The 13,322-nt window shown below is 40.3% G+C and overlaps 1 protein-coding gene across 4 annotated transcripts in view; it reads left to right on the top strand.

The window, feature by feature from the left end:
- The window catches only part of wnk2 (WNK lysine deficient protein kinase 2), a 74,851-nt gene extending 67,208 nt beyond the window's left edge, over positions 1 to 7,643 (top strand). For 3 of the 4 annotated variants that reach the window (XM_036950029.1, XM_036950028.1, XM_036950027.1), the window contains one exon: positions 4,037 to 7,643. In XM_036950029.1, the coding sequence (XP_036805924.1) occupies positions 4,037 to 4,375 (339 nt within the window). In that variant the 3' untranslated portion in view covers positions 4,376 to 7,643. The remainder of the gene's footprint in view (positions 1 to 4,036) is intronic. The other variant, XM_036950030.1, reaches the window with a different exon arrangement.
- Positions 7,644 to 13,322: the final 5,679 nt, after the last annotated feature.

Below are 13,322 nucleotides of genomic sequence, written 5' to 3'. Positions count from 1 at the left end.
CATTTCAGGCTTTAAACATAAAGATATAAAACTGTATTTTTTTGTGAAGAATCAACAACAAGTGGGACACAATCATGAAGTGGAACGACATTTATTGGATATTTCAAACTTTTTTAACAAATCAAAAACTGAAAAATTGGGCGTGCAAAATTATTCAGCCCCCTTAAGTTAATACTTTGTAGCGCCACCTTTTGCTGCGATTACAGCTGTAAGTCGCTTGGGGTATGTCTCTATCAGTTTTGCACATCGAGAGACTGAAATTTTTTCCCATTCCTCCTTGCAAAACAGCTCGAACTCAGTGAGGTTGGATGGAGAGCATTTGTGAACAGCAGTTTTCAGTTCTTTCCACAGATTCTCGATTGGATTCAGGTCTGGACTTTGACTTGGCCATTCTAACACCTGGATATGTTTATTTTTGAACCATTCCATTGTAGATTTTGCTTTATGTTTTGGATCATTGTCTTGTTGGAAGACAAATCTCCGTCCCAGTCTTCAGGTCTTTTGCAGACTCCATCAGGTTTTCTTCCAGAATGGTCCTGTATTTGGCTCCATCCATCTTCCCATCAATTTTAACCATCTTCCCTGTCCCTGCTGAAGAAAAGCAGGCCCAAACCATGGTGGACAGTGGGGATGGTGTGTTCAGCTGTGTTGCTTTTACGCCAAACATAACGTTTTGCATTGTTGCCAAAAAGTTCAATTTTGGTTTCATCTGACCAGAGCACCTTCTTCCACATGTTTGGTGTGTCTCCCAGGTGGCTTGTGGCAAACTTTAAACGACACTTTTTATGGATATCTTTAAGAAATGGCTTTCTTCTTGCCACTCTTCCATAAAGGCCAGATTTGTGCAATATACGATTGTTGTCCTATGGACAGAGTCTCCCACCTCAGCTGTAGATCTCTGCAGTTCATCCAGAGTGATCATGGGCCTCTTGGCTGCATCTCTGATCAGTCTTCTCCTTGTATGAGCTGAAAGTTTAGAGGGACGGCCAGATCTTGGTAGATTTGCAGTGGTCTGATACTCCTTCCATTTCAATTTTATCGCTTGCACAGTGCTCCTTGGGATGTTTAAAGCTTGGGAAATATTTTTGTATCCAAATCCGGCTTTAAACTTCTTCACAACAGTATCTCGGACCTGCCTGGTGTGTTCCTTGTTCTTCATGATGCTCTCTGCGCTTTTAACGGACCTCTGAGACTATCACAGTGCAGGTGCATTTATACGGAGACTTGATTACACACAGGTGGATTGTATTTATCATCATTAGTCATTTAGGTCAACATTGGATCATTCAGAGATCCTCACTGAACTTCTGGAGAGAGTTTGCTGCACTGAAAGTAAAGGGGCTGAATAATTTTGCACGCCCAATTTTTCAGTTTTTGATTTGTTAAAAAAGTTTGAAATATCCAATAAATGTCGTTCCACTTCATGATTGTGTCCCACTTGTTGTTGATTCTTCACAAAAAAATACAGTTTTATATATTTATGTTTGAAGCCTGAAATGTGGCAAAAGGTCGCAAAGTTCAAGGGGGCCGAATACTTTCGCAAGGCACTGTATCAACTGCAGCTGTCTTTTTCAGTAGGAGAGGGAAAGGCCATGGCTGCCCAAACTCTGTTGCACATACAAAATGCTGCTGGCACCCGGCCATACAATGACGTGATTTTATCGTTCTCGCTCATTTTTCAAAATAAAAGCCTGAAACTATGTCTGAAGACTGTTAACACCTTGAGGAAGCGAAAGGAAACGGAATCTGGTTGATATTCCTTTAAATGGAGCAAAGGTAGGCTATGGAACATGAAGTTTTCAAAATATAAGCCACTTCCTGGTTTGATTTTCCTAGGGGTTTCGCCTGCATTATCAGTTCTGTTATACTCACAGACAATATTTTGACAGTTTTGGAAACTTTAGAGTGTTTTCTATCCAATACTAATAACAATATGCATATATTAGCAACTGAGACTGAGGAGCAGGCCGTTTACTTTGGGCAACTTATTCATCCAAGCTACTTAATACTGCCCCCCAGCCATAAGAAGTTAAGGGGTGGGCTGTTACCGTAGTAACGGCCACTCGATGTCTGTCAGAGATGAGAATCTCTGTCTAGTCCCAGTCAGGGTTGCAGTTTTTGCGGGTTTGCAGTCAAATTGGGTTACATTGACAAAAACATGTATTGGTTGCGGGTGGCGCATTTTTGGGCTACTCCTAAATTGAACCGCTGCCACCATGGCATTTGTCTTTAAAAATATATATATTGCCTTATTGTTTAATCATAGCAGTCAAAACAAGTTAAATTGACATCCATTGATAGAAAATTATCTGGAGAGATTAATAAGGGCAATTTATCTTTTCTCTCGATAATGTTATGGGAAAAGGGTTTATTGGATAAATGCTGCGGTAAAAACATGTTGGGATAATTTTTCAGGCCTTGTGGGCAAGTTTTCAGAGGTCAATGGGCTCTAAATTTTAGCTGGACCTGGCAACCCTGGTCCCATTTGGTATTATATAGAACATCCTGGCCCTGCCCGCCTGTGGGGAAAACATGTGGTTACCTAGGTTACCCCATTGACTCACAGCAGAAACTTGACTTTTTTCAAAGACAATTTTCTTGTTGTCTGCTTGTTTTAGTCATTTACAAAACTACATTTAAGAAAAGTACAACATGTCTAAAGATTAATTTTCAACATTGCCTGCTCCCGAGAAATCTTACTACTTACTACTATGTAATATTGAAGAGCTTCCCCCGAATTTGTTCTTAAATGACTTGCCTAGTTAAGTAAAGGTAAATAAAATGTCCCTTTTCATGAAGGTGCTAGCAGCCACGTCAGTGCTAGCTAGCTAACGACCGGAACATTATGTTCGCCAAGAGCAACTTCAAACAAACTGACTATACAGCTACAAGGAGTGAGTGGACTTACAAATGAACTATACTAAACAAGTTATATGTCTTACCTGTGATGAAATGTTTTCAACACACATAGCTACTCTACCGGTCAAAAGTTTTAGAACACCTACTCATTCAAAGGTTTTTCCTTATTTGTACTATTTTCTACATTGTAGAATAAAAGTGAAGACATCAAAACTATGAAATAACACATATGGAATGATGTAGTACCAAATGATAAATTATTTTCCCCTAACCCTATCATCCCTCCCCTAATTGGAGTAAACTAATGGACAACAATACTTAGACTTCTACGTCCAGCTTATACACATTTATATATGATATATACGATATATATATCATATATGTATATACATTTTACAGACACAGTATACTTTACATTAGTTATCTTTTGTTTGTTTTTAGTCCCATCCTTCAGCTACCCTCAACCCCTCCCATCTATCTCTGAAGACCATCCAGTTTTGATTTCTAGCTGCCATATATTTTTTAACTGTGCTGTGATGTTTCACAACATTTCTGAAACGTTCTATTCTCATCGTTTCTACAGATTCTAAATTAAAGATAAACATTTGTGCGAAGAGTATTATTATATTATTATATCAATTGACTATGACTTTTCAAATCACCCAGTAGGGCTATTTGCAGAGTTAGCTCCAAGCAAATGTTGCAATTTTTCAGCCATTTGGACTATCTTATTGCTAGCAGCAGACAGTTGCAGAAAACTCAAACCAATATTGAAAAACAACATAGCGTGTTAACAAAGTACTGTAACTAGCCATGAACATGATGACAAAGTCACACTTTAGTAGCCTTTCGGGTCAATTTGACTTTTCATTGGAAAAAACTGTTGTCAAATGCTCTGTGTGACAACCTGCCAATATGGCTGGTGAAATAGGCGTTCTTACCTGCCAATGCCAAAATGTCCCTGCATTTGACAGCTGGTGGGTGTTCATTTCCCACCCAGAATAGAAACAATGGACTAGTCCCAAAGTGCAAAACCTACCAGCTGGCACTCCAGACAGACCTAATCACAGGTTGAATTCATTTGAAAGAAAACAATTACTATTTGAAGCCAGGTTTGGAATTGTTAAGATGAAAGCCTGTGGTGACTGAAAGCTCACCTATATATCTTTCTCCTCAGACACCTGCCAGGACAGCCCCTGGCTTTGAAGGCCCCCAACTCTCCCTGTCATGGCCGATGATTGACAGCCAGGCCCAGGGGTCAGTGATGAGGACCAGCTCCCCGGGACAAGCAGGGTTCCATCCTAGCTATCTGGTGGCCCATCCAGCCCCAGACCTGTTTGGGGGGCTGCCACCTTCGCCCCTCTCACCCTTCTGTGTAAGCCAGTGGCCTGAGCTGCTGTCCTCCTTGGGTTCAGGGGTGTTTGCTTTCCCTATCATGCCCTCAGCCTGGGGCACCCCCACCTCCGCCCCTGCTCCACCCTACGAGCCCCCCGACCCCAAAACCAGGACCCTCTAATCCTCTAACCCCTGTAGCATCATGTCTTCCAACTATGTTACCAAAAAATAAGTCATATGTAGTTAGAGCTGTGGTCTACTCTACGCACAGTATGTAAACTGTATATATTTAACCAGCATGTATGTATATAGTAAGCATTTGTATATATAGCCCATATATGTTGTTATCAATGTGTGTGACATTATCAACCTCAATTTACATACCTCATATGTATGTACATAAGGGACATATGTATATTTTATCACCTGTGTGAATGTGTTGTACTGTATTTAAGGTGTGTAATACATTCATTATATTTGCATAATCCATTCATTTGTTTGTGCATATAAGCTTTCTGTGTATTTAAATGATCTATTCCTATATCATTCATTGCTACTGTAAGTCTTTGTACATAAACTGTTTATGTTTGTGTGTTTATCACCCATATGTGTGTATGTGTACCCCTGTGTGTGTGTGTGTTTTTGTGAGACAGTGTGTGTCCAACATGTTATCCATATGTACAGTAGGGCCTGCAGGGCTCTATCCTAACCCAGACGAGAGCCATTCACCATCTTGCCGTCACTGTGAAGCCTCGTCTACCTGGTTACCAGCCTGGTCTCCCTGGTTACGAGCCTTGTTACCCAGGTCACCAGCTGTGTCACCCTGGTTAACAGCCTGGTCACACTGTTGGTTTCCCTGGTTACCAGCCGTGTCACCCTGGTTAACAGCCTGGTCACACTGTTGGTTTCCCTGGTTACCAGCCGTGTCACCCTGGTTACCAGGACCGCCTGCTTTATTACTCTGACATTTATGTTGTAATATACTTCCTTCATTTTCATTGAAACTCTTACAACGCTAGTGCTTGAAATAGTACTAGGAAATGTGGAAGAACTTGAACTTAACCTTCAGGAGAAATATCCTGCAAGAGTGCCTTGAACAGTAGTTTCAGTTAATTCTGGAGACAAGCATGAGGCCATTTGAGATAAGTCAGGATAATGGGGTCATATTATGTGTGTGGTTTTGTCTTTAAAGGTACTAGGTATATTTGTGTGAATGTTATATTTAGGAAAAAAACAGGTTGGTTATATTCAGGTTGCCAATTTAGAATGTTGGGAGTATGACCATGGTATTGGTTGTTTTGTGAATATTATAGTAACAGATGGGACATTATCTAATGTACTACTGTAAGATTCACACAGTGCACTGAAGCTATGTGTTGGCCTCTTTGTCCAGAGGCTTCTACAAAGCAGTAGCTATATACGATTTTGCTCCACTGACCACGGCCTGCATGAACACACACTAAAGCTTGCACGGGATAAGTGCAAGAGTTGGGGGCATTGTCTGGGTGAGAGCTAGTGTTACTTGGCCATCACAAAACGGGATATTTCGTACTGTACTGTACAGTATGAGTAGAACTGAAGGGTTTCTCAGTATGGACATTCCTACAGTATGCCTTATTGTAGGTTTGAATCATTCACCCGTGTGGTTTCAGTATTAAGTGGGTCATTCCACGAATAGTGCCTTTCATGGCCTTGTGACGTTGTGGGTGTGTGTACATTTTTATAAAACACGTCATTTAACCGTTAGTTCACATACTTCTCCGCTCTTACTGAGCTAAGCACTCAATTTAACAGTCGGTTCACATAAGTCCAATAGTAGCGTGTTTTCATTAAAGTAAATTCCCATTTTGGCATGTCCCACATCCTGTTTGACAATTTTAACCCGCTTCACCACAAACATTCCCAACGTTTTCACCATCGCTGTAAAGCCGTAGTTCTTTTCTTTCTTTGACCAAGTACCAATGGGTCCCTCGGGTTTAAGGTCAGCCCTGTGACATGAACTGAACTCTCCTTTAAAAAGAAAAATGTAACATCTAATAGTCAAAGCATAGTGTAAAAGCAGGTGAGCTGGTGCCCCTCTTTTTGTCCATTTCCAGTGTTTTGTGGTGGAAAACTGAGCGATTCGATCATAACACGTCAACCTCGTTACCCCTAGACAGATAGTCAACACATGATTTAACAAGTTCGCAAGTTTGGTTAATCTTGCATTGAATTGCGCCTCTCTGTTCCATACCCCCTAAGTTATGGCTTAAGTAAGATGAAATCGTCAATGCTGTTACTTTAATTGGCACTTTTACAGCCATTTATTTTCTGAGATGGGAAAACATGTTTTTATGTAGTTTAACATTTACTCTTTATGACGGAAATAAATGTGTATTTGTGTTATTACACTACCGACAAGGCACTCTATTCGTGGAATGACACAAGTATGGGTTTTGTTCATGCACAGTACCTTATGACATATATGAATGTTAGAGGCCGGTATGATATATAAGGATTTGTAATTTATCGCATGACCTAAACAAGTTGACTCGTCTAAAGCCCATGTAGTAACCAACGGATAAAATGTGCATATCATACGGTATCTGTGGAGGTTGTTGGTTAAAAAAAAGTCATAATGTTCAATAAGGAGTTTGATCATTGACGTAAGATCAGTCATAATCTGTATCATAAGGATAATAAGTATGCAGTTATACAGTGACTAATGTAGTGCTGTGTGTTGATGACAGAGAAGGGGCTATGTCTTCTAACTGCGCAGTTCTTCCACTTTAGTCTTCTGATATGGTCAGAATCATAAGACCAGCCCAGTGTATATCAATCAATACTTCTTTCATTTTGGTTTTGGGTTGTATGACGCAATCATTTAAATCCAGTATAACACACATCATCTTGTACAATAATATCTATCAACAAAGATCAGAAATCACATGACCCAAACAATCCCAGCAAAGGCTCCATACCCGGGATGTGAGATAAATAGTGTCTGTCACTACTACACCCATTCAGCCAATAGCTTCCTTTGCCAACCAGTTGGCAATTCTTGCAAATAAATCATTTACTTGTTATGGTTTGAAGCGTTTCCTAACTGTACAGTCCTTCAGTCAGTTCAGTTTGAATTGAACTTTTGTAGACGAATAGTGCAGAATGTTCTGCTCTGAATCCAATCTCCATCCCATGCAAAGCGAGACTTGTGTTCTCTGTAAACAGCACCTGGCCTATGTAGCTATTGACAGGACTCATCATGCGCTCACTATACACAGCAAGGCTTTCTCTGAACTCTGATCTGTGACGCTTGCAGTAGAAGCTCTGCTCTCTGTACGATTGCTTTTGCCTAGCTTATACTCTCCCTTCACTTTCCTGACACACTGGTCAGTAACGCTCATCTCGCTCACAAAGATTGTACATATTTGAAGACAGAAATAAATAATAAACTTGTTTTTGCTTGACAACATGTTTTCTCTGCGTCTGTTATATTCAGTAGCGGTGCGTGGGTAAAATCACTGGGTGAAGGTTCTGATTTCTCTGTGTGTGTGTGCCTTTGTGAAAGCAGAAAAACATGTTGACTCAACCTACTTGTAGAGAAACGCCAATGCCATCCTCCTCTCATGTTGACAAAATGGTATATCACTATGTTATACACTCTACAAATAAAAGTTTCCTAGAATATCCTTTCGGGCAGTGGTTCCCAAACTTTTTATATGCCCGTACTCCTTCAATCATTCAACCTCCAGCTGCATACCCCCTCTAGCACCAGGGTCAGCACACTCTCAAATGTTGTTTTTTTGCCATTACTATAAGCCTGCATTTATTAAACATAAGAATGAGTGAGTGGGAAGTGACAAAGAGCTCTTATAGGACCAGGGCACAAATAATAATATAATTTTTGCTCTTTATTTAGCCATCTTACATATAAAACCATATTTGTTCAACAGAAATTGTGAATAACTCACCACAGGTTAATGAGAAGGGTGTGCTTGAAAGGATGCACATAACTCTGAAATGTTCGGTTGTATTGGAGAGAGTCTGTCTTAAATCATTTTCCACCCAGTTTGAGCCTGTATTTCGTTTTCATGCTTTTTTTTCAGGCAGGGGATGAAAGGGATAACAGATCCAGTTGTTTGTGTTGTCCGTTTCATAAAAGTAACTGCGTAATTGCGCACCCAGCTCACTCAGGTGCTTCGCTATATCACATTTGACATTGTCCGTAAGCTTGAGTTTATTTGCACTCAAAAATCATACAAATCATACAATGATGGAAAGACCTGTGTGTTGTCCTTGTTAATGCAGACAGAGAAGAGCTCCAACTTCTTAATCATAGCCTCAATTTTGTCCCGCACATTGAATATAGTTGCAGAGAGTCCCTGTAATCCTAGAATCAGATCATTCATGCGAGAAAAAACATCACCCAGATAGGCCAGTTGTATGAGAAACTCGTCCTCATGCAAGCGGTCAGACAAGTTAAAATTATGGTCAATAAAGAAAACTTTAAGCTCGTCTCTCAATTTAAAAAAAATGTGTCAATACTTTGCCCCTTGATAACCAGCGCAGTTCTGTATGTTGTAAAAGCGTTACATGGTCGCTGCCCATATCATTGCATAATGCAAAAAATACACAAGGCCTTGCTTTAACAAAGTGAACCATTTTCTCTGTAGTGTCCACAAATTATTTCAAGCTGTCAGGCATTCCCTTGGCAACAAGAGGCTCTCAGTGGATGCTGCAGTGTACCCAAGTGACGTCGGGAGCAACTGCTTGCACGTGCGTTACCACTCCACTATGTCTCCCTGTCATGGCTTTTGCGCCATCAGTACAGATAGCAACACATCTTGACCACCAAAGTTGATTTGATGTCACAAAGCTGTCCAGTACTTTAAAAATATCCTTTCCTGTTGTCCTGGTTTCCAGTGTTTTGCAGAAGAGCATGTCTTCCTTAATTGACCCCCCATAAACTAACGGACATTTACCAGGATCTGTGCCAGGCCCGCCAGGTCTGTTGACTCATCCAGCTGTAACGCATAGAATTCACTGGCTTGTATGCGAAGCAGTAATCATCTCCTGCCATGTCACTGATGCATCATGAAACAGTGTTGTTTGATGAAGGCATTGTCTGTCTAGTTTTTTGGGCTTCTTCTCCCAGCATTTTCCCAGCCATATCCACAGCAGCAGCAGACAGAAATAAGTCCTCCACAATAATCTGGGGCTTGCCTGTCCTAACCACTCGGTAGCTCACCGTATAAGACGCTTCTACCCCTTCTTATTAATGGTATCTGTTGCCTTAATACATGTCTTACTACTCGAAAGTCCTCTTTACTCTTGCTCCAAAAACTCTGGTGGCTTATTTTTCAAATTCTCATGTTTCGTTTCTAAATGTCTGCGCAAGAGTGAAGGTTTCCTGCGAGAGAGTAACGGTTAATGTGATTGGAGTTTAATTATTTGACTAGGCTACCTGTATTTGACATTGTGTTGTTATTTTGCTTAACACTGATGGTTTAATAAAATTTTGGGCAGTGAAACGAGGCTACTCAGGCAAGAAAAAACCTCACCCAAATGAATAGCCCCGTTGGATGGTATGGTTTGACAACCATCTAGTGGACGGAATTGCAAAATCTCCACCTGAGACCTGGATGGAGTCTGGGGACAAAGTGAGGGAAATTATCTCTGAGAAATTGAAGATAAACCACAGGAAGATTGAGGTGGCGCGTGTTCACAGGACTGTAAAACCCACCACCGGCCCAGGTGATAGGCCCAGGCTGATAGTGGTCAAGTTCCTGAGGTTCAAGGACAAGGTAGCTGTTCTGGAAAGATCCAAGAACTTGAGAGGAACGTATATCTTCCCCAACGAGGACTATCCTGAAGCTATGCGCCGGAGGAGGACAGAACTGATCCCAGCCGTGAAAGCTGCCAGAGGGGGTGGGGACATTGCTTACATCCGCTATGACAGGCTCATTGTCCACCCTCCCTCGCAGAAGCCTGGAAGGGATGAGAGAGCCAAGCCTATAGGTTCGTAGCTTCAACCCTGCAGCACACGCACACCAATTGATTAATGGACTGCTGAATGTATGTTTTTTTCTCTAGCTTTTTTGCTCTTTTCAGTATTATGTCTTTCTCTGATAAGCTACCCAGGACATGGCAGAAAATAGCACATATTAATATATGTAGCCTAAGAAATAAGGTTAATGAAATCAATATCTTGCTAACGTTCATATATTAGCCATTTCTGAAACTCGCTTAGATAATTCATTTGATGATACATCAGTAGCAATACAAGGATATAACATCTATAGAAGACACAGAAATGCTTAATGGGGAGGTGTTGCTTTATATATTCAGAGCCATATCCCTGTAATGCTTAGAGTAGATCTTATTATGTCAAGTGTTATTGAAGTGTTGTGGTTGCAGGTTCACTTGGCACATCCAAAGCCTTTTCTTTTGGGGTGTTGATATAGTCCACCAAGTGCTAACAATCAGTATCTAAATAATATGTGTGAAATGCTTGACAGTGTATGTGATGTAAACAGAGAGGTCCACTTTCTTGGGGAACTGAATATTGACTTGTTTTCATCAAGCTGTCCTCTCTTGAGGAAGCTTCTTACTGTAAGCAGTGCCTGTAATCTGGTTCAGGTTATTAACCAACCTACCAGGGAGTTAGCAAACACTACAGGAACAAGACCATCCACATGTATCGATCACATTTGTACTAATGCTGGAGAACTTTGTTCTAAAGCTGTATCTGTACCCATTGGATGCAGTGATCACAATATTGTGGCCATATCCAGGAAAGCCAAAGTTCCAACAACTGGGCCTAAAATAGTGTATAAGAGATAATACAAAAGCTGTGACTCTTATGTGGATGATGTTACAAATATTTGTTGGTCTGATGTGATTAAGGAGGAGCATCCAGACGCTGCACTTGATGAATATATTAAATTGCTTCTTCCAATTATTGATCAACATGCACCTGTTAACAAACTGACTGTTAGAACTGTTAAGGCTCCATGGATTGATGAGGAATTGAAAAACTGTATGGCTGAAAGAGATGGGGCAAAAGAAGTGGCTAATAAGTCTGGCTGCACAGCTGACTGGCTTACTTACTGCAAATTGAGAAATGATGTGACTAAACTCAACAAATAGAAGAATAAACTTTATTATGAAGTTCAGACCAATGATATATAGAATAATGGGGAAAAAACTTGAGTACTTTAAATGAAATTATGGGCAGAAAGTCTAATTAAATTCCATCTTTCATCAAATCAGATGGCTTATTCATCACAAAACCATTTGATGTTGGCAATTATTTGAATGATTATTTCATTGGCAAAGTGGGCGAACTTAGGCAGGAAATGCCAACAACGAACAGTGAGCAATTGTATTCATGCGTAACAAAAACAAGTAATGAAAGAAAAGCATTGCAAGTTGGAATTTTATAAAGTTCATGTTGGAGAGGTGGAAAAATTATTGTTATCGATCAATAATGACAAACCTCCTGGCATTGAAAACTTAGATGGGAAGCTACTGAGGATGGTAGCTGACTCTATAGCCACTCCTATTTGTCATATTTTTAATCTGAGCCTAGAGCTATCTATCTAATAGAACTGAAAGGGTTTTCTTTAATGGAAGCTTCTCTAATGTCAAACATGTAAAGTGTGGTGTATCGCAGGGCGGCTCTCTAGGCTCTCTACAATTTTCTATTTTTTTACCAGAAACCTGCCACTGGCATTTAACAAAGCATGTGTTTCCATGTATGCTGATGATTCAACCATATACGCATCAGCAACCACAGCTAATGAAGTCACTGAAACCCTTATTAACTAAGAGTTGCAGTCTGTTTTGGAATGGGTGGCCAGTAATAAACTGGACCTGAACATCTCTAAATCTAAGAGCATTGTATTTGGTACAAATCCTTCCTTAAGTGCTAGACCTTAGCTGAATCTGGTAATGAATGGCGTGACTGTTGAACAAGTTGAGGAGACTACATTTCTCTGCGTTACCTTAGATTTGTAAACTCTCATGGTCAAAACATATATAGATTCAATGGTTGTAAAGATGGGGAGAGATCTAGCCGTAATAAAGAGATCCTCTGCTTTTTTGACAACATACTCCAAAAACAAGTTCTGCGGGCTCTAGTTTTGTCTAATCTTGATTATTGTCCAGTCGTGTGGTCCAGTGCTGCAAGGAAAAACCTAGTTAAGCTGCAGCTGGCCCAGAACAGAGTGACACATTTTGCTCCTAATTGTAATCAGAGGGCTGAAATAAATACTATGCATGCCAATCTCTCTTGGCTATGAGTTGAGGAGAGACTGACTGCATCACTTCTTTTTATAAGAAACATTAATGTGTTGAAAATCCCCAATTGTTTGCATGGTAAACGTACACACAGCTCTGACACACACACTTATCCCACCAGACATGCCACCAGGGGTCTTTTCACAGTCCCCAAATCCAGAACAATTTCAAGAAAGTGTACAGTATTATATAGAGCCCTTACTGCATGGGACTTCTTCCATCTGATATTGCTCAAATAAACAAAAAACATGGTTTCAAAAAACAGATAAAGCAACACCTCGCGGCACAACTCCTCTCCCCTATTTGACCTAGAAAGTTTGTGTGTATGCATTGATATGTAGGCTACGTGTGCCTTTAAAAATAAATGATGTAGTTCTGTTGTTCTGTTGTTCTTGTCTATTGCAGTTCTATATTATGTCATGTATTATGTTTTGTGTGGACCCCAGGAAGAGTAGCTGCTGCAGTTTGGTAATATCTGCTTTAGGGGTTCTTCAAATTGAAACTGTGGGGTAACCCCTATATGTTTTTTGAAGAACCCTTGAAGATGGTTCTTCAAAGAACCCCTTTTAATGGATCCTCAAAGAACTATTTCAATAACCTTTTGGGGTTCATTTTTCAACTACCCCCTCCCTTATTATTGTTATTATTATGAATAATACTCATAACAACAATAACACAACATTTTAGTTGTGAGTGTTTATTATGATGATTCTAGTGGCATAGCAGAATAAAAAAATCGAAATAAGAGCTAAACTCCCAGCAGAGCCCCAAGTCCTATGGGTACATCCTCTGGCGTGTTGATGTTCTCCGTATCCATAGCCAGAATGATATTGCATTACATGGGGATC

Source organism: Oncorhynchus mykiss, chromosome 17 (assembly GCF_013265735.2).
Source record: "Oncorhynchus mykiss isolate Arlee chromosome 17, USDA_OmykA_1.1, whole genome shotgun sequence".
NCBI classification, from domain to species: Eukaryota; Metazoa; Chordata; class Actinopteri; order Salmoniformes; family Salmonidae; genus Oncorhynchus; species Oncorhynchus mykiss.
The sequence above is the reverse complement of the archived record's forward strand: the minus strand, read 5'-3'. Positions and strand labels throughout refer to the sequence as shown.